General features: G+C 45.1%; 1 protein-coding gene across 3 annotated transcripts in view; it reads right to left on the bottom strand.

The window, feature by feature from the left end:
* CFAP74 (cilia and flagella associated protein 74) overlaps window positions 1-22719 on the bottom strand; it is a 2332202-nt gene that overhangs the window by 685293 nt on the left and 1624190 nt on the right. For all 3 annotated transcript variants that reach the window (XM_069610170.1, XM_069610172.1, XM_069610171.1), the window contains exon 27: window positions 5491-5767. In XM_069610170.1, coding sequence (XP_069466271.1) covers window positions 5491-5767 — 277 coding nt within the window. The remainder of the gene's footprint in view (window positions 1-5490; window positions 5768-22719) is intronic.

Consider the following 22719-nt stretch of genomic DNA (forward strand, 5'->3'; position numbering starts at 1 on the left):
CAGGGTTATGGTCCATGGCCTGCACATGTGTGTAATAGTGTCTCTGGGCTGGGGATAGACTGAGCGTTGATTAGTTAGGTGAATTCAATATGTCTCTGCCTGCACATGTCATTCTGCAACCGAGTCTTCAATAGGCCAGTATGACATCTCGGAATGCCTTACTGCTAGCATGCATGGCAGAGTACAGATTCAACACTCGTGCTTGAGGGGTGCCAGTGAGTGCTTGGCTCCCTTTCACACTCTGTAGCGTGTGTGAGAGCAACACCCCACTGAAACCCTAGATTGGTAATCCACATCTTTCCCTTGCCATTTCTCTCCCCTTGCAGGGTGCCGTAACCGCAGCCATCACTTGGACTTTCTGCTCAGACAAGGATTGATTTAAAGGGCAAATCATTTTTATTTCCTCAGCCTGTGGATGAGGATGGCAGGGGATTGTGGGGTTAATGTTTGCCTCACATAGGGGTGATTGAAAAGGCTTGCAGTGATAGTATACCTCACGTGTGTTACCCTGTTCCAGGCCTCCGGTGTTGGGGAGGCCTGGAACAGGGTAACAAATACCATAACTTTGCACCACATCATTGAGCGTGTGACGGGGCCCAGCCCCATAAATCAGTTCTATGCACTCCTTCTGGGACAAACAGAGGTCAAACTGAAAACTTCTTTCCAGCAACACAGATAAGCGTTGGTCCACGAACTGCAATCACAGAACTTTCAACAAACAGGATTATTTTCTCATCTAATGCAAACCGCTGTTCGCAGGGTCCCAAGAACAGGGGCTTCTGAGCCGCTCTAAATCAACAGGACATCTCTATGTCCTTCTCCACCATATGGTTCTTATTTTGGAGCCACAATAAGAGTGAGGAAATTGTGGCGGATCCCCCATATACCTATTCTTTTATGAATCACATAGAATGTGGTCATCCCAAGCACTAACGGTCTCCAGAGACCCACTCTGGTATATAATCCTGTCACAGATGACTCAAGACTTACTCCCAGTCTCAGAGGCGGTTCAAGGGCATTAATTTTAATTTTTGAAGGGCCTATGATTGTCCCTCCCTCCCCAGCCCAAGCGTCTGCAGCCCCGGGTTAGTACTACTGATTGTTTCTCCATCAGTATGCTAAAATATAGTGGATCTGAGATGATGACCTAAAGGCACTGAGCCTTATCTATCTATACTCTCTCATGGACATCCTAACTCACCCTACACCATCCAAGGATTAGTGTTCTACTAGTGATCAGGTTGGTACCTTGCAATTACCCTGTTGGATTCAGGACCCTTCTGTCATGCCCACTCTCACCCTTTCCTTTTCTACTTTCAACTCTCTGTCTCACCTACTTACTCTTCCCACCAAACTTCTCCCTACTCCTCCAAGGGCTTACCTCCACCCTTTGATGTTAATTATTCCTCCCACTCAACTCTCCTCCCACACTACTACTCCAATCCCGACACTACTCCTCCTCCTCCGTCCACTCTACTACTCATCCTCCCACACCACTACTCAAACACCCTCCTTTCACTCTTCAATTCACATTTACCCCTTACAGTAACCCCTCTCCTCAAACCATCCACAAACACGCACACTCACATGGCAGAACCACTATCACACATAAGCCAATACCTCACGTGCTCCCCAAATCTCCACAAGCCACAGCTTCCTCCTTCTTTCTGTTGGTTGCTTGATAGTGCTCCACCTGCAACTCTGACCTCAACCAAAAAACCTACACTTCTTGTTTCATGTTCACTACTTAAATCTCCCTCCCCTGTGAGGATACAACAGCTTTCCCTGGCCAATCTGGCCCTGTGTTCCCCATCCGGGGCATGTATGTTCGAGGAAAATACACAAAAAGAGATCAAAGCCCCAGACACATTCTCCGTACGCATTTGCCGTGTACCAGACATGGCGGTGAAGAAAGTCAATGTCATAGTTCACGTTTCAAGCTCTGTTCCCATGTGGTACCACTGTAAGTCTGGGAAATGAGGGTTCCTTTCCCCCTTTTTGTCCCTGATTGGCTTAGTGGAGCTGCAACTGTTTGCGCAAACTCCCCAGCGGTCGGTGACAGTCCAGCACTATTGTCTGTGCGCAGCTGCAGTCTCTCTCCCTCTCTTCTGGCTGTGAGCTGCAGCAGCCAAGTCTTTGTACTGTTCCGGCTTCTTTTTGCGGTCCTCCTTCTTTGGTCTGCTTGAGGGGGCACTGATGTTGATTTTCGTGCTTGGCCTTTGCTGGTGGGGTGCTGCATCAGACTTGTGCTTTCTGAAAGTGACAAGAACACTGGCCAGTATCTGAACCATGAGTCAAGGCTGGAGATAAGGGTCTGCAAAAATACATGATGGCACAAGAAGGGGTAGAGGGGGGTCAGAAATTCGAGCCCTCTCTGCTGCCACAGTCCACCTCAGGGGTAGACTGGCTCTGGATTCCTCTCTGGTAGGCCTCCCACAGAGGCTCAGAGGGGTTCCTGCTCCTCCTTGGCAAGGCCAGGTTACTACAAGGTTGGCTACAAACATGCTACAAACCTGATATTTGGCATGTGGGTAGGTCCCATGGTGTAGACAATGTTAACGAGTATAAAATATACCTTTTTTGGATTTTATATTTTTAAGAGGTCTGCTGCCCCAGTCCACCTCAGGGGTAGACTGGCTCTGGATTCCTCTCTGGTAGGCCTCCCACCGAGGCTCAGAAGGGTTCCCGCTCCTTCTTGATAAGGCCAGTTTACTACAAGGTTAGCTACAAACACACTACAAACCTGAAATTTGGCATGTGGTTAAGTCCCATGGTGTAGACAATGTAACGAGTATAAAATATAGCTTTTTTGGATTTGATATTTTTAAGAGGTCTGCAATGCTTATCACTACCATATGGCTCTTTGCATCATGGTTTGGCTGTAGTTCTAGTTTCATTGTTCCTAAAGTTCAGCAGTTCATTGTTCCTAAACTTTCCACACGATCAGCATTCTAGCTGACATTAGCAGCAATCACTTTTGAAGTCATGCAGGTGACACTATACAGTGCTTTTGTAGGCATGCAGTGACAGAAAACGGTGCATGTCTCAGTGTCCACAATTACGATGTCAGTCACATCGTAGCAAATCTCTCATGATAATTACAGAAATGTCATTTCCCACAGAGTTGATGAATGTATGCCGTCTCAACAGTACGAAGCTTAATGCTTCACCACTACATGTACACCACACTTACACCACTTATGTTGAGGTCGCTGCTGCCTCGGGTGTTGAGTTGGGTACACCAATAATGTCGCTGCGCAATGTCAACGCTTCAACTCAAATAAGCTACAACCGACTTACAGGGTTCATGTTTTTCTCATGGTAGGCTTTGTGTGGTTTGCTCCAGACTTGGTAACAAAGACAATTTGTTCACACTAGCTCCTACAGGAAAGACTAGCAATATTGTCAACAAAGAAGCATTGGTTTACTTCATTAAATAAACTTCAAACTAGGACTGAAGTAGGAATTACCGTGCAAAGCATGGGTATGCATGCTAGTAAATTATAACACACTTTTCAGGAGTTTGAGAGTCCTTTGACTGTCCACACTGTAGCGCAAAAACATGCAACAACTGGGCTGACTTCCACAAATGTACTCTGATGCTGTGACACTATTTCCACAGCCTCACACTCTCTAGCTCTGAATGTAGGAAAGATGCTGATAGTTGCTCACACATGCAGACACATAAAGACAATTCGTTCACACTAGCTCCTACAGGAAAGACTAGCAATATTGTCAACAAAGAAGCATTGGTTTACTTCATTAAATAAACTTCAAACTAGGACTAAAGTAGGAATTACCGTGCAAAGCATGGGTATGCATGCTAGTAAATTATAACACACTTTTCAGGAGTTTGAGAGTCCTTTGACTGTCCACACTGTAGCGCAAAAACATGCAACAACTGGGCTGACTTCCACAAATGTACTCTGATGCTGTGACACTACTTCCGCAGCCTCACACTCTCTAGCTCTGAATGTAGGAAAGATGCTGATCGTTGCTCACACATGCAGACACATTTCTCTCAAAAGCGCTCCCCACTACTCCTCCTAATGGAGAGTGGGGACTATGTTTCTCAAAGTTAGGCTTGCGCTAGATGCAAGCAGCACTTACAATATCTTTTTTTCACCACGGCATGGGCTGATTACAAAATTATAGCACACAGTTACAGTTCTCCCAAAATTGTATTGCTAACTAACAATAAACCTCCCCACTTGTCTCTCAGGCAATAATTTCACATCATGTGATCAGGATATTGTCCCCCCGAAAGGGGGCCACTTTCCAAACAAAACTTTAGATAGAGGACTTTGGGAGGCCTGGTACTGGGCCCTCCAAAGAAACCTGTCCTGTTCTGTTCTGTGAAGATCTTTTGGGGAAAGGCCATTTAGATCCTTCACCAAGCTGCCTGTGACATATAGTTGATATGCCGGTCTTAACCTCCATCTTGGATTGTACTAACACCTGCCTCCAGAAATAAATTTGGTGAAGGAAAATACTACTCAGTCATAAATTACCCCGACCCAAGGGTTGTCCCATAAGAGCCCTTCTAAGCCACTAATGGAATTCCCTCCTGCTCCTATGAAACCTGACAACCGCATATGCGTCCAGCATCGTAGAGCGGGACATGGTCCACAGCACTAGTGTCCCCCAGTTCCCATAGCATAATTGCAGCCTCTCATCTGTGACCTCATCACACCACCCACTCCTGCATTGCTTTTGGGTGCATGGAATGGCAGGAACTACAATCTGATGCTGCCTTATTGCTGGGAGAAGAGTGTCTGCACTAGTCAGCACCTTGATGGAATTTCAAAGAGAAGGACTCTGCAGGAGAAATGTATGAACTAGAGATCTATTGTATTCAGTCACAACTGTTCTCTGGGATTTTCATTAGTAGACAGTTAACATGAGTTTTGCAAATGTGTCACATTAATTGATTCTGTGGTAGCTGTGCTTTATAGATGCATAATAATAAATAAATGTATTTATCTAGCACAAGTTGGGGCGGTTTGGCCAGTAGAAGTTATATTGCCACTGTTTAAATCACTCGGAAGGTATCATTTGGAATTTTGTGTCCCATTCTGGAGAAAACATTGGGCCTGATTACGAGTTTGGCTGTACTCCGGCAGTAAATCTGCAGAAATACCGCCAAACAGAATTACTCGCCACTTGGTCATGCGGATTTACCAGGTTAAATTTGCAAGCGGTGGTAGGGCGCTGTAAGTCCCCATTTTTGGAGAAAGGCACAGTAGTAACATAAGTAAGTTCTTTGTGGGAACATGAGGAATAAATGCAATAGTCTACCAGCTTACATGGTGTGGCAGAAGTAATTACCGAATTATAAAGGTAGGAATCATAACAGTCTGAGATGAAACACAAATTATATGTAGAGTCTACTAAGTGTAATGGAAGCAGGGAAACATGCAGGTTCAATGGACCTAGCTGTGACAATTAAGGTTCTTGAAATTGATGACAGGTGTGGCAACAAAGAATTACCTTCCCTGGCAAGACAGTGCCAACACATGGAGAAATGGTGATAGGAGCATCTTCTGGCACACGAAATTCAAAGGAAGTGGGTCCCACAGGAGCAATGCTGCCTTTGCCGATCCTTGCCACATCATGGGTAAACTCATTTTTGCTAGTGTGTGAATTGATTACAAACAGAGTGGCTGTAGATACATCATTCAGGCTAGTGGCCGCAAAGCGGACAAGAGAATGGGACAGCTCCAGAGGGGGGCGTACGCCCACGGCACGGCATGACACCTTGAACTGCCTGAAAGAGACAAGAAACATTGCCCTTACTTCATATTACAGTGTTTAAGGCGAATCAAACTTTTACATGTACTTCAAAGAGCTTGGCTAATACACAACAGCAATATGCGATCTGTTCTGCTCTGAGGCGCGAAGGGCATGAGGCAACTAACCACTTTGCCACCATAGAGAAATACACATTTCTAAGCTTATTTTACTACGTGGCAAGGAATCTGCCATGGTTGCTGCACAAAGTCTGTTTGCAGCATATGTCAAACTCTGCAAGCGACGTCTATGTTCTACAAAAAAGAATTGCGATATTCAATGGATCCATTAGACATATTCAAAATGCATCTTAAATAATGAAAGATCAAAAGCTGGAGAAACAGAATTGTCTGCACTAGTTTTACTATCTCGTTCAGAGTAATACATTACACGTCGGTGAACAGGCGAATGGGCAATCATACGCACACTACCTAAGGGGCTTCTATATCAAGATGCTGCTCCCATACAGGCCACCATGCCTGACAGCACGATCTGTTTATATTTCCTTTTTTGAATTTAAAATCGGCCAAATTGACAACATCTAACACAGATCCCAGTGCTGGATTAGCCTCAATCTATCTTCTATTTTTTTTTTTTTTGGTTGGCTGAATAATTCAACCTTTCAAAATGTTCATTGTTACAACATGTTTCGAACAAGAAATGTATACAAAATAAATCAATTATCTGGAATTTTACAATAGAACAATTATTATACAACAAGTTTAAAAGATCATAAGCGTGCTCCTAAATTTCATAAAATAATTAACAAAACATTTAACTGGGCATACACTAAAGGAAACCTAAACCATAAAATTATCAATTAATCTTAAAAGAGGAATCACTTGGCAAAATCGCTTTTATGAACTGCGTAAGTGCAATGTGAATAACAGTTCGGTTGCTCGTGAATAATATATTGCATATTTCATATGAAGAGCGATCACAAATTAATTGTAATAAATTGCGAAAATAGTGTTCACATAGACCAGCCAATGCAGGGCAATCAACTACTAAATGAGATAATGTCTCTAATTGTTTGCAATTTTTACAAAATCAGCAAAATTTTGCATCTTTTGGAATTAAACCACGTCTTGCCAAAATTTGATTTGTCAGATGAAGATTCAAGCGTAATCTTAACATTTCAGTACGGACATGATGTGATGGGCACTTTAAGAGATAATAGGCCATTTGTTTACATTTCTTATGTGGAAAGAGATTTAAGTCAAAATCCACATAATTTGTGCACAGTTGTGCGTCAACATCCAGTCATGCCAGTACATTTTTTTTCTTCGCTTTGTCAGGGTTGCTAAGTAACAGATCAATTGAGATGTCCGCGTCAACCAGCACCCTCAAAATAGCTTTGACCCATTTTTTAGGAAATACATCATTAGATGAACAGATGAACATCGCTATTGAACCCAAGATATTCATGGTGTTAATTCCCAACAAACATTTACGGTAAAAGTTACACAACTTCCAAAGAACCAGTCCAGACAAATAAATTAAGCCCAGTTCGTACCTTAACAAACACCTAGGGGTACAAGTAGGAAAGCAAAAAAACGCTTTCCAAAATTTCCCTTCAGGACGATCCCAAAAGGTTCTTAATTGCGGTAGAGAAGTATCCGCTCCTAACTTGCATAGTTGTATTTGTATGCAGTTTTTTGATTATGGTTAATACTGAGGGAGGACAGCCATAATTTTGCAGTTTTCGAAATAGTAACATTCTGTCAACCGAGTCAAATGCTAAGCAGAAATCTACGAAGGCCATATACAGCGGTTGATTGACTTCAGCATTTTTGGACTTTAACATATTTAGCGTAATTAAATTCACTGAGGTCCCTAAGCCAGCAACAAAGCCAGTTTGAAACGGGTCTCTTTTAAGCTCTTTAGCGGGCCACCTGTTTATTTCTTGTAATATGATGCGACTGTATAGTTTCCGAGGGGCATCTAATAAGGCAATGGGTCTGTAGTTCTCGGGGAGACACTGATCACCTTTTTTGTGAATTGAGACTATTAAAGAGTGTTTCCACGAAGCAGGAATCTCTTGTGTGTCATTAATGTGTTCAAAAATTTGATACAGAATCGAAGACCATATCTCTGGATGCTGTTTAAAGATTTTATTAGACAGACCATCTGGACCCCGGGCTCTAGACTGACTTATTTTATTAATGAAATACAATATGTCAGACTTGGAAATGGTGATATGGAATGGTTCATGAGAGGACATAGTAGAGGTTAACCCTGAGTTAGGCGGAAGAGCATATATTTTAGAAAAGTAACTAATCCAACTCGCTTCCGGAACACTCTGAATTTGAGACATTGTTTGCACACAGGGTAACGCATTAGTTAAAACTTTCCAAATTTGAGCCGTGTTCCGGTCACGGGTGATTCGTAGCATTAACTCACCATCTTGTTGGAGTAGTTTACTACGATGGTGTCGCCGCCAGTTTTTATATGAGGTTTTAACTTTAGTTAATGCTTTAGATCTAACACTCAAAGGAAGCTTCATAGCCTCTCTTTTTTGGTATCGAAATTCCGTTTTCCTATTTTTAACTTCCATATCAAACATGTGTGTACCCCTGGGGATCTGAGTATTGCGTACCCTATTATCTACAAAATGTTGCATAAGGTCGTAATAGGGAATATAGATGGATGGTAAGTTTCCTCACGAGTGATAAAAGGCAACTTGGAAGGAATTGTCAAAATTATTTAAATTGGTTTCATTCCAGTGTATGCGATTTAACTGGTTGGAGACAGTCATTTTACCTAATGCCGCCATAGTGCTACACTTAGTAAGGGCCACATTAACTAACCATTTAATAGTCAGCAATCGATGGTCACTATTTGGATTTGATTCTATATTGAATGTTTGGATTTTCGGAAATAACTTATCGTCCACATAAATGTAATCAATTGTGGCTTTTAAGGCGCCCTGTTGCCACGTGTGTTCAGAGTCACTGTTATCAAATCTGCTTCCGTTCAGCATACAAAAGCCTCTGGTTGACATGAGTTGTTCCCACAATCTAGGTCTCGAATATTCCAACACATATTTTTCAGGGAGACAATGGAGATTGAGGTCACCGGCAACAATTGTATACTGAATTACAATAAAATCCAACATGGTAGAGAACTCAACCAAAAACCTCCGATTGTCAATGCCTTTGGGGTTCCAGTATAAATTCACTATATCGTACAAGGTTGTCTCAATTGACATAACAATTAATTGGGCAAAAGAATTTGGAGCATAAGTAAATATTATGCTAGTATTGGAACTTAATTTGGAGCCTGTTAAGAGACCAGACATCGGTCGACTTTTCTCTCCCTTCAGCGCTGGCAAAAAGTGTAAAGCGTGATTATCCCAAGAGGGTACGGTCGTAAGCCATATTTCTTATAGTAAAATCACATTGTGGTTATTCAAGGTGTCTTGCGTGTTGTTAAGCAAATGATGGAAACCTCGAGTATTCCAAAAAGCAAGCGTTACAGGACGTTCATTATTAACCTTGTACGGAAGTTAACTTCTGGAATCACAATTACAGCAGCATTTGGAGGCCACATCAACTACTGAGTTAGCTTCTATGGGCCCTGTAGTTTTATTAAGCACTTTTGAAGCAGATTCAATCCATGCTTCTGCTTTAAGGGATACATTGGGTGCATTTGTAGGGCCCAGTAAGAGTATAGACCCTAGTGCTAGGAGTTGATATTTAGCTTCCCATATAAGATTCCTAACAACTCGAGACGTCAGCCACAGACACGCCGTACTCACTAAATTGTCATTAAAGAACTCCACCTGAGCTATGTCTGCAGATCCAATGTCCTGCAATGGTGGGATATCAGAGAACACCTCTAAGATACTGTGGCGATTTAGCACATATTGCGGATGTGGCGCTGGGCGACATCCCAGCACTAGGGCAATATTATGCTCCTTTCCCACTTTTGTTTTCAGTATTGACTTTACAGAAAGATTTTTAGGGGAAATTGGTGCCACAGAAGGAGTTGGGTTATTTGACAATGGGCGCAAAGATTTTAACAATTTAGCTATTTCTGCATTGTGGCTAAACGAGGAAGGTGGAGAGACTGCCACTTTCTTGAGTTTGTCACCCTTGAATGAGACTGAGGGCTTAGACACAGATAGCTGATTTGATGGAATATCAGACATGAGTGGTTCAATTGATGGAACTTTAAGTATCGGTAAAGAGACAAATCCACTCATGTATGAATCAACTTCCTTTCTGATTTCTAATCTCCGGCTCGCAAGCGCCTCTTGATCGTGTTCAGAGAGTGTGCTGGATTTGGAGGACAACACTTGTTTCAGTTTTGGGCCCTTAGAGGTCATAGCATCAGTTCCCTTCAGTAAAATTCGCTTTGCACTGGTACCAACCGTCTGCATGGAATGCTGATCCTCCAAACTAGCTTTCTGCTTTTCATGATTTTGAACCGCTTGAACTAATTTGTCCAGTGGAGCATAAGGAACTGCAGATACGGGATTTTTGTTAGAAAAGCCAAGCTTGGCTTTACGCATTTGACTCAATTGCATGTACTTTTTAGTAATTGCACAGGAGGTTAACTGACTGTGCTTGTTAGGAAGAGTAAGCATGTAAAAGAATTGCTTCAAGCTTGCCGGACCACTTACTTCAATTTTCTTAACATTTTTAGTTTGTTTACTGACATCAAGAGCCTTTTTTTTTCTTGTTGTTTAGTTTGCCCAGGGGAGGGAGGTTTCGTTTCTAACCGAGGCAGGTTTTTACAAAATATTGTGTATGGCTCTTGAGTAGGAACATTATTCGACGCACCAGCTACACCCTTATCGTCGTCAGGAGCGACTTCTCGAATGATTTGACCAATGTAGGGAAGGGAGCACAAAATACCTGAGTTGTCTACGGTGATAGGGGACATTTGGCTTCCTGAGTGTAAATGCGAATTCGAATTATTCAACAGAATCTGCGGCACATTTGGAGGGGGAGTGTTAGGTGCCATGACTAAGGTCGTAGTGGCGACAGGTGCAAGTTTGATCGGTGATGAGCTCTTCTCAACTTGTACCTTTGACGGCATAATAGGCTCATTTGTAGTGGATCGCTGGAGGCACAAGAGTATCTCTTGCTTAGCCAGCCAGGCTAGAACAGATAGTAACTGAGCGCTTTGTACATCCAAGTTAGTATTCAGTGTATTAAATAGTGTGGAGATTGTTTGCATAGTTAAATTCATGGCTCCTAAAGTTAATTCAACCACTTTTAACACGTTTTGTGGTAACTGAGGTTTTTCGACTGGAGAGCATTTACGAGGTGTAGGAATTAGAAAGGAAGAAGTTATGTTTGATTGAGTAAAACCTCCATTGATTGAGTAAAATCTCCATTTGAAAACAACTTAGGCGAAAAAGATAGATTACCAGGTGTTTCTTGTAACATGAAATCAGAGCCGGGGGAAGGCAAATCAATCAAAGCTACATCCCCAGGGATTTTTACTGAAGATGAGCTGTGTTTGGTCACAGAAATTTGAGCCATTGAATCCCCTTTGAGAACTGAACTATCAGATAAGGAGACATGCAAGGTCGTGCAACACACCGCCTGATTGTTACTGGCTTTATTTGGAGATGACTGGGTGTTGTCTTTAGGATTTTTCAAAGTTGAATTGTGAATCACACAGTCAGGATAAAAAATGCGTATATCCTGAGTGCTTGAAGTTTGTTTCTTTGAGTTTACAGCATGAGGGGTAACTCACTTTTTTATTTTTGAGGTAGTGTGAGCTTCTGCTCCTGCTAAAAGTGGGGTGGATACACAAGGAACTGCCCTAGCTTGCATACCACTAAGATTCAAATTTGCACTTCCCAAAGGGGGCATTCCAGTGCGTAGGGTGTACAGATTTCGCTTCATTGTGCCTCAAAAAGGTCGAAGGCACGTGTCCAGAAATTCTAAGGTACTGGATTTTATAAGGCAACAACAGCAGCGAATAAGAAAAAGCTTGGGACTCCGTACCTATGAATGAGCAAGAGGGCAAGCGCAAACGGAGAATGTCCCAGTAACTCGCTTTGCTTGCGACGCCGCGGGGAAGCGGCAAAGCGGCACTTCTCGGGACTTCGCCGGTGCGCGCACGCAAGTCCTCTTATGTAGACACGCCCACACAGATAGAAACACAAAGCCTTGTGGGTTTTACAGTCCTTGCCAGTAGGTGAAACGAAGAAAGCACGTCTTCAATGGAAAATCAATAGCCGAGAGTAGCGGGCAAAGCGGGACTTCTCGGGACTTCGCCTATCTTCTATACAGACCTTTCACAGCCTTTTGAGAAACTGTGGGCCTCATCAGGGTTTGGGCAGAGCGGTAAAAACGCAGCTGTAATGCTATTACTGCTTTGCCCAATCCCGAGTTTGGGCGGATGAGCTGGAGGTAAATTTCCAGCTTTCCGCCAATTTTCGTCGCTATTACCTAAGGACTCTAAGAAAATGGGGAATTACAGTGCCACCGCAACTCGAAATCTGGCGCAAATTGCGCTGGACCGAGTTGTAGTAACGCTAATAATGTTGGCGGTATCCCGGCACAATTACCGCCGGGACACCGCCAAGGCCCTGATGAGGTATCATTTCACCAATAGGTGGCTGCTTGACATTCAAATGGGGTGAGATCACCTTCTTCTTAATGCACCGGCCCTGGCCACAAGGGCGCTGCAAGTGGAAGAACAGTGTGACACAGGCTTTCTTTCAAGTCCATAGACCTACAGACACAAGCTGCTCTGGTGTGCCAGAGATAGACGGGCACCAGGGCTCAAATCTAGTGTCAGCTTTATCAACTAAGCACACACCTCATTAAGAGGGTAAACCCTAATCAACCGCGAAACAGATTTGTTCCATTGTTATTTTTAATGGATTCATTAAATTGTAAATTTTACACCTGCAGCATTTATTAAGTTTGAATTTATTATTTTTATTTCTGATTTACAAACCAAATCAATCTACTCAGAAGTTCACTTCTTGATAAACCCCACTCAACTGCTCCACCTTATATAACATTGGTGTTCCGCTAAAGCTCTTTTCCCCTTGCTGCCCTCCCCCAGCCCTTCATGCCCTCGATACCTGGCAGTAATACTATAATAATGTTTTCTTAATTTTCTTTGAAATCTAATTGCTTAAGGATATCAAACCAAAAGCACCAAAATACATTTTAATAATAGTCAATTTCAAAAGGCATTGATAGAGGTGGAAATCGAGCCCAGTTCTTCGCACTGGATCAAACGTTCTTGCTGCTTCACAACTAGCTCCATTAAGATGAAGCTTGGGGAAATGTAAATGAGCTTAAACCACATCACATTGCACTCGACACAAAATTGTGACAGGGTGATGACCCCTATCCCCCCGTGCCACGAATGTCATTAATGGTACCACTCTTTAGCACTCTAACAAGAAGAAGAACATTCCAGTACATTTAGAACCAGGGTTCTCTCTTTTCTGTTGCAGGACTCATTCTCCCAGAGTGCAACTAGGAGAAACTAAGAAAACCCATTCGGGAGCCAGTAGAACTGAATCAAGCACTGCCCGGGAAGAGGCTAGGAATTTCCATGCCAAACAGAAATGAGACACCCAACCTGCCAACCCAAGACAGATTCCAGACGAATGTTGGGCAACAGAAAATTAACTAAGAGTGAGGAGAGACTGCAGGGGGGCCAGGAAAGACACAGCCCAAACTGAATTGGCAACACATCTCAACCCAACTGAGAAAGGCCACATGAAACATTAACAGCCTGGGCGTCTGGCAGCTGCCACACCATCAGAGATGGTTTCCAAAGCAGTGCAGGAAAAGGGGACGAGCAAAGAGGGTTTTTAAAGCCTCTCATCTGTGTAACCTGCCCTTGGGGAAAAAGCAGGCACAGAGTGGTACCTACAGTCAGGTGAGTGCTGCAGCCAATAGAAGGAGAGGGAGACAGACCCAGCACGACCACAGTATAAAAGGAGACAGCAAGAGAGGCAGTGTGTGGGTTGAGGGAGCAGGTGCGATTGTGTGAAGGTGGACCGAGAGACCAGGTGGAGGAAAGACAGAGCAGGAGAGTGCTGGAGAGTTGGTAGCAGAATCAGAGAAAATGGTAGGTGAGATATTTGTAAGAGAGAGTGGTACCAGTTGCAAGGTTGTTGTGTAGTGTGAGGAGGAGGGCTGTTTAAAAGGTGAGTGACAGAGATAGAGAGTTAGAAGTAGCAATGGCATTTAGAGATAGAGTGACAGTGAGAAAGAGTGTGTAGGTTGGGAGGGAATGGAGAGAAAGCAAAGTGGGAGTAGAAGGCACTGGTAAGAGATAGACAAAGAGTGTGGTAAGGCATATAGGGGAGGAGTGCAGTGAGAAGAGTGGTGTAGTGAGGTGATGGGTGAGGTCCGGTGGGAGAGTGGTGTAGTAACAGGTAAGGAGAGGGGTAGGAGAGAGGTGAGGGAAGGAGAGGGAGAAAGAGGATGTAGGAAGACTAGGGGGAGTAGGTAGGCAGAGATAAAGGTGGGAGAAAGGTGAGGATGGAGGCAGTAAGAGTGAGAGGTGGGAGTGTGGTGTAGTGACAGCTAAGGAGAGGGGTGGGAGAAAGAGGATGTAGGAAGAGGGGTGAGTAGGTCGGGCGAGAAGAAGGTGGGAGAAAGGTGAGGAAGGAGGTAGTAAGAGCAGGGACAGGAGTGAAAGGCAGCGACTGAGGGTGAGACTGAAGCAGAGCATCTGATATTGGCACTTTCCACATCAAGCTACATTGACAATTCAGGGGTGTGTTTGGATAGGCCCCTCTAGAAAATCCCCTGATGAAGCCAGCTAAATAAGGCTATTGCCTCTAGGCCTTCATTACTAGCTAGTTATAGACAGTAGGTTTTAGCAATGTGATTTAGGGGCGCCTGGGCTAGGAAGGGAAAGGCCACGAGAGATGAGAGCAGAATGCCTATTAGCCTATTTTTCTATACCTTCTCTAGCCCAGTGAATTACGTTAAACAGCTGCCTATCAGAACATTGAACAACCTGAACACTGTAACAGTGAATAATCTGCACAATTTCTGTTGTATAAAATTAAAAACCCTTGAACTCTCTTTGAGACTCTGCAAATTCTTAAGGCAATCTGTAAAACGATGCACTTAGCTGCAAAGTCACAATCACTTTCCCCAACCCATGTTATTGAACAATTAGTGTACAATTCCCATGCCCTCGCATTGGGAACACATTCAGCAACGTTCCAAAGCATAAAGCTTAAATTGCAAAATGGGTAAGGATGCAGCCCAAACTTTTAGTCTCTTGTTATCCCACTCCCCAGACCGCAGACCGACACTTGAATTCTCTCACCTCGCCACCTCTGAACACACTCACATTAGTTTGCCCCTCCCCTCTGGCACATTCATTTTGGTGTTCCATGTAAGCAATTGTTACCGGAGCGTACTGTAACCCCTTTACCCAAAGACAACGAAGTCACTGTGATTGCCAAATAACGTCTTAATGATATGATATGATATTTATAACGCGCCTATACACAAGTGTTTCAAGGCGCGATGAGGCAAGGGAGGGGGAACAGAGGGAAGGCAGAGACAATGATCCTACAAGGCCAGGTGAAATTGAGATCGCACAAGTGAAGTGGAGGGGGAGAGGTGAAAAACTGTGGGAGTGGGGCGTGGGGAGGCCGGTGCAGTACATAGTAAAATAAATAAAGACAATAAAAGAAAATGCAGCCAGCTGGTGGCAAGGGCAACGGAAGTGCAGACATCAGGTGTCAAGTGCTAGTAGGGGCTGTAGGAAAACAGAAACCGTCCCAAAGTGCAAGGAATGCCAGGGGGGCAGTGCAGATTCAGATTCAGCCAGGAGATCAGCAGGGGAGAGGAGGAGAGAAAGCAGAAGTGAAGAGGAAGGTCTTGAGGTGCTTCCGGAACCAGAGATGGTTCTCCTCAAGTTTCAGAGAGGCGGGGAGGCTGTTCCAGAGGTAGGCCCCAGCAGAAGAAAGAGATCTACCACCAACTCGCTGCTTGGAGAAGCGACTGACCCTGAGGGAGTTGGAGGCGAATGAGCGAAGAGCTCGAGAGGGAAGATATTTAGGAAGAGAGAGTTGAAGATATTGAGGTCCCAGGCACAAGAAGGCCTGGTGGACAATGCAGAGGCTTTTGAACTTAATCCTCGCCGCCACTTTGAGCCGGTGCAGCGATTTCAATCCTGGCGAGATACAATCCCTAGGCTTTAGCCAAGGAGAAGTCTTGCAGTCCTGTTTTGGATGAGTTGCAGAGGGCGGAGAGTAGAGGCAGGCAGATTTAGAAAGAGGCTGTTGCAGTAGTCCAGCCTGGAGAGAACCAGAGCTCTGGAGACAGTGAGCTTCTGGGGGAAGGAAAGGAGGAATACCTCTGGGGAGGTGCAGCTGGTAGTGTGACTTCTTGGAGACATCAGAGATGTGAGGAGAGAAGGAAAGTGTGGAGTCGAAGTTGACCCCGAGGTTTTTAGCCTCACAGGTCGGAGCAGGAAGAGGGCCAGGAGAGGCCAGCCAGAGAGTGACAGGAAAGGAGTGAGCAGGTGTGCCGAAGAGGAGAATCTCAGTCTTACTGGCATTAAGGCAGAGATCATTGGCGGCACACCACTCTGGGATGGCAGACAGACAGTCACAGATGAGAGAAGGAGAAGAGGTGGTGGAAGGGAGCCTGAAAATTAGTTGAGTGTCATCCGCATAGCACTGAAAGTTGGAGCAGAGAGCGGCAATGCGGTGGGCAAGAAGTGCCAGATATTGGGTGAGCAGCCAGGGAGAGAGAGGTTAGACCCCCGGGGAACACCACAGGTAGAGATGGAGACAGAGCAGAGGAAAGACCCAAGTTGGACCTGGGAGGGTCGATCAGAGAGGAAAGAGGTCAGCTAAGCCAGGCCTGATCGGTGATACCCAGGTTATCACAGAGACGGTTGGTTGAGCGGGATGGCATGGTTGACTGTGTCAAAGGCAGAAGATAGATCAAGTAGGATGAGGACACAGGGGGTGTTGGAATCGAGATTGGAGAGATGCTCAGGGGAGCGGTTTCCGTGTTTCTGGCAGCTCTGAAGCCAGACTGATGGTCATGGAGACAACCAACAGATTCAGTGTGAAGATTAAGCTGGGATCTTCCAGCTTTTCCAGGAGTTTGCCCAGGAACGAAGTGATGAAGATTGGGCGATAGTTAGCCGGGCAGGGAGGGTCGGCAGAGGGCTTCTTAAGAAGAGCGTGCACAAGGGAGTGCTCCAGGGAGAAGGGGAAGACTCCAGTGGCGAAGGAGTGGTTGCAGAAGTCAGCCAGAGCAGAAGCCAGGGCGTCAATGTGGTCCTTGATGGTTTTGGAGGAATAGGGGTGAACTTGTTTTGATGAGACTTTCATAGATCGGACTTGTCTAGAAACCTCATCTGGGGAGAACAGGGGAAAGGCCGAGAAGGAGGGAGAAGAGGTGGCTGAAGAAGGGCCAGAGTAAAAGCAGGGAGTAGAGGGAGGAGGGTTGGGCAGAGAGAGAGGACAGGATGTCCTGAGTTTTAGAGATGAAATGAGAAGCCAGGGCCGTGCAGAGGGCCTGGGAGGGGACGGGAGAGGTAGAGACTGCAGCAGGATTGGCCAGCTCCATGCAGATTTTATAGAGTTTGGCCGAGTTTTTACATGCCGCAGAGACACAGTCTTGGAGGTGGGCTCTCTTCTTGGTGCGGATAGAGAGCCGGTATTGCCTTTGGGGCAGGTGGCAGGCCAGTTTGTCAGAGGATGTACCGGAAGCACGCCATTTCCTCTCAGCCACCCTGCACTTGCGTTTAAGAGCAACAAGGTCTGAGTCATACCAAGAATTGCATTTGCTGTGGGCTTCAAGCAGATCCTCATGACAGGAGCAAGAACATCGAGAGTATCAGAGTGGAGCATTGAAAGGGTTTTGTCAGGGCGCGAGTCAGCCAAGAGTGGCGGGTGAGAAAGTGGCAGAGAAAACCTCAACTTACACACGCTTCATGGGCCGGATAACTGAGAAGGTAGGGGGCAGTGCTGGAGTTAGCTTGGCGTGAGGAGTAGAGAGGGTGAGCTGGGAAGAAAGGAGAAAGTGATCACTCCATGAGAGAGGGATCAAAAGGGGAAGGTCTGAAGAGATCAGAACATCCAGATTGTGCCCTGCAGAGCGAGTCGGGCCAGAGGGGAGAATAGAGAGTGAGAGAGTCGCAGAGATCGCAAAAGAGTCCATAGGAAGGACAGGAAGTATCAAGGTGGATGTTAAAGTCTCCAAGAAGGAGGAGTTGATTGGTCGAGACAAGGAGGGAAGAGTAGAGGTCCGCCCACTCAGAGAGGAAGGAGGAGATCTGACCAGGTGGCCGATAGATGGTAGCCACAGTAAGGGAATGGCCAGGAGAGATCGAGAGCCTGCAGACAAGGCATTCGAAAGAGGACTAGGCCTGCGTAGGAATGACCGAGGCAGGAACCCACTCAGGGAAGATCAGGGCTACACCCCCTCTGGAACGGTTGGATCTGGGCGCGGCTTGTAGCCATCAGGGAGGAGAGTGTCAAAGCTTGTGACAGAGCTGTTCGTGAACCAAGTCTCTGTTAGATCGAGGACATCGAGGTCAAGTTCCTCCAGGAGGCGGCAGAGGTCAGAGGAGTGTTTGACAGCTAAGTGAGAGTTTAGAGTGGCAATATGGAAAAGGTTGCCATCCTTGAAAGACTTCCAGGGAGGGATACAAATTAGAGGTATGCTCTGTGGAGGTGTAGAAGCAGCCCGAGGAGGGGCAGAAGGGGAAGGAGGAGAGGGCAAGGTAGCCAAAGGGAAGGCGAGGAAGCCGTGGAGGGGAGAGAAGGGACAGCAGGAGAAGAAAGGAAATTGATGAGGCACAGGATGCGTCTATTAAAGAGGAGAAGGTTGATATGATATGATAGGTTATTTATAACGCGCTTAATACCCGGAGGTTTCTAAGCGCGGACCGGGATTCGAACCTGTGTTGCTCCATGTTGTCTTGCTTCCTAGGTGAGCACGTTGCAGCTGAGCTATTCTCCAGTGATCAAGTTGGCTTAATGGCCTTGGACCAAGACAGTACCATTCAAGTAAACATTAATGATCAACTTAGAGGAGCAGAAGGAGGACAGGAGGGCCTCCCACCGGGTGCCACCATTAATGGGATAGGAAGAGAAGGGAGAGAGCACAGAGACTATATGTCCATAGGTCTGGCAGAGGAAAGACAAAGAGGATGTCTGTGAAAGTTTGCCTGGAGGAGGCACTGGTATAGGTGTCAGCGATAGGGAGGCCAGGGTTGGAGCCTAGGGGCCCTTAGCCGCGGGGGCTGCCGGGCAGAGGGCTACCCTGGGTGGGTCAGTTAACACCGGAGGAATGACCAATCAGGGAGGGAGGGCGGGCTGGGAGGCGGGAGGGAGGTGAAACGAACAGGGAAAAGGAGGAAGTGGGATAGGAGAGGGAGAGGGGTGAAACAGCAGGGCTCGGGGCACACAAACAGAGATGGTAAAAAGGCCCAAGGGGGATTTCAACACGCGGTTACTGCTCACTTGCTCTGCTCAAATGGGAAATGTAAGCAGGGAGCACCACAGCACTTTCCGTGGCAGCTTCAAGCCACAGCTTGCGAATATGGATGGAGGTGGAGAAGCCAGGGGTATGCAAAGCATTTCTGAGTACGTTTAGTGCAACATTAAAAATGGAAGAATTGTACACTGCAGTGTATTGTTTCTGTACGGGTCTTTACCACCATGAACAATTCAACACAAACAGTTTAAAATCAGAGTCTGTTATAATGGCAAGCTGAGCTCTAGGGCACACTGTTTCTCTTCTGCCAAATGACAAGATTAGCATGATTGGTCCTAGTGGTAGATTTATAGTTTCCACATAGCTAAATATGCCCCTTTTCAGTGTAATTAATCTGCAGCATTTACAGACTTCAAGAGCATAATGGCAATTATCAAAAAGATACTCTAGGATTAGGGAGGGGCTTCCTTGCCACTACACTAATCATAGATCTACAACCTTTACTCATGTGTTTGACTGCAGCTCCCATCAGCCCGAGCCAGCATGGTCAATGGTGGGAGGTGGGGCAAAGGGGGGTCTTAGGAATTGTAGTACAAGACATCCGGAGAGACGCTGGTTGCAGACATCAAATTTCTGCACTAAAATATGCGCTTATTGAACAGTTCGTGCATCAGGCACAGGGCTTGTATATCTTGAATCCGTGATCTCGGTCCACAAGTATGTATTTTGGGATTTCTGACCTGGAAGTTGCAAATACAAAGCTGTTTACATAGCTCCAGTAATATCCTCTGCCTAACCTGTGTGCACAAATGGTAAACAGGCCTGTAGTAAGTAAATCTAGTTTGTTTTGAATCTTAAAAAAATACAATGCCTGTGTCGAGATACAAAAATAATTTCTGAGGGTTGTGGGTCCCTAAAAAGTAAAGTGTCCTCAATTGGTGGACACTCCCGTCCCCTGCACACCTCATACACTGACAATAAGGTGAGTCAACAATTAATATGCTTATTCAATTTTAAATAGGTTTTCTATTAAACATTATATCTCATATAACAACTCTTCACATCTAATAATTTATAGGTCAGTGATTTTATTATCAACATACAGTGAATTTCGTAAATAGAATTACACATATAATAAAACTGGCGTGGATGCGTTTCGGGAAGGAAGCCTACCTTCATCAGGAGCAACAAATTCATAGAGGTCAAATCATAGGTTTTATCTTATAGCTCCAACCTTTCTAATGTATCTACGAAGTAAATACAAGGACTCAAGTCTATTTATGTATTCTTTCAAGACCCAACACATCTTGGAACACCCTGAATGGAAGTTCAAATTGGCCTGCTGGAAACAATGTATCGACAATATTTTTGGAATCTGGAAAGGTCCAAAAGAAGAGCTAGAAGAATTGCTGACATACCTGAATGACCCACATTAACAAGGGGAGTCCTGGGAGTCTCTCTGCTAGACATTAGTCCTGGTTGCAAAAGACTTACCCAGATTCTTTAGCTTACTATCTTTCACAGAGGAGAAATACCCAAAACATATCAATCTTTGTCCTGCCCTGGGGCATTCCCGCACCAAAATGCTAGGCAATTCTCCTCTGAACAAGAGTACCAACAGCAACCCCAGACACATGTTTCGGTCTGGTTGGACCTCATCAGTAGGGTGGAGCTGTGCCTCTCTATCCGATGCTAGGTGTTTGCATAATACTGCCTGGTCCACCAAGTCAAATGCCGCTGACAGATCAAAGAGGAGTACCATAGCTGTGTTTCCTTTATCGTTAAGTTCATCAATTTGGGCTTTAAGGTCTATTAGAGCTGTCTCTGTGCCGTGTTGGGGGCTGAACCCAGATTGGCAAGAGCCTAATAGTTGGTTAGCCTCAAAGTACTTTTGAATTTGTAAATAGGCCACTCTGTCAATTATCTGCAGGAGAAAAGGGACAGTGATGATAGGTCTGCAGTTTGTTGGAATGGTTGGGTCTAAGGTTTGTTTTTTAAGAAGGGGTAGGACCAAGGATTCTTTTAAGCTACTTGGGACGATATTAGACAGAAGAACAAGTTACTTACCAACTGTAACGTTCTTTCGACTGGATGTTCCTCCCACGTATTCCTCATCTTATGATAACTCGTTGTCTCCAGCTTCGCTCCTTCGGAAAAAATGTTCTCTCGGCAGAGGGCGCTGTGCTCGAGGTCGTGGCGTTGATTGTCCCTCGACGGACTCCATACTCACCGTACTCACCGATGGTATAAATAGCTCGAGCCGCGCCCGTTGCTTCAGTTCTGTTTTTTCGATGAAACATATAGGAGGAACACCCAGGTGTGCCACATAACTGATGCACTCATCGAGAGAGGAAAGTGTACGTAAACTGTACTGTGGGGTAGGATGGGAGGGTCGATGAGGAATACGTGGGAGGAACTTCCAGTCGAAAGAACGTTACAGTTGGTAAGTAACTTGTTCTTCGAATGAATTGTGTCCTCCCACGTATTCCTCATCTTATGATAGACTCCCATAGCAGTGACAATTTTGGAGGCGGGAGTACTAGTTTTAGTTTTCGTGAACAGAATGCAGAACTGCCTTGGCAAATAATCCCTCATTGGAGGAGGCAGTATCCAAGCAGTAATGCTTGACAAAAGTATGCATTGTTTTCCAAGTTGCACCTGCACAAATATCTGCTGCCGGGCCTCCCCTCTTTAGAGCCGCAGAAGTAGCCATTCCCCTTGTAGAATGGGCACGAAGCCCATCTGGTGGGTCTTTTCCCCCTAATCTGTAGCATTAAATTATGGCTAAGATGATCCAGCGGGGTATGGTCTGTTTTGTTACAGATAAGCCTAGTTTATGACCAGTTTAACCCACAAATAGTTGGTCATCTTGTCGCAATTTAGACATCCTTGAGATGTAAAAACTAAGAGCCCTCTTGGGATCTAGTCTGAGCAGTCTCTCCTCTTCCTTGCCCAAATGAGGAGGAGGATAAAAAGTTGGTAGTACTATTTTTTGTGACAAATGGAAGTCCGAAACTACCTTTGGGAACAATGAAGTTTTAACTTATAAAAAATAGTATATGGTGGTCTGCATGAGAGAGCCTGAAGTTCACTAACCCTGCGGGCTGATGATAGGGCCACAAGAAGGACAGTTTTTAGTGTTAAAAGCCTCAATGGACATAAGTGCAGAGGCTCAAAAGGTATGCAAGTCAAGAATTTTAATACTAAATTTAAGTCCCAAACTGGGACATGAAAAGGTATTGGAGGGTATACGTTAGTAAGTCCTTTTAAGAATTGAATTATTAGTGGTATTTTGAAATATGAAACCTCTTCCGAGGTGCGCTTGAAAATGGACAGCACAGCAAGGTATCCTTTGATTGTTCCTACCTGGAGCCCCAGATTGGCTAGATGTAATAGAAAAGAGGGCACTACTGGAGTGCCACATTGAAAAGGGTCCACATCCTTATCTTTGCACCAGTTACTAAAACTGTTCCAGCGACTTCGATACAAAGATTTTGTTGCTGGCCTT

Source organism: Ambystoma mexicanum, chromosome 8 (genome assembly GCF_040938575.1).
Source record: "Ambystoma mexicanum isolate Mex_15411 chromosome 8, UKY_AmexF1_1, whole genome shotgun sequence".
In the NCBI taxonomy this organism is placed as follows: Eukaryota; Metazoa; Chordata; class Amphibia; order Caudata; family Ambystomatidae; genus Ambystoma; species Ambystoma mexicanum.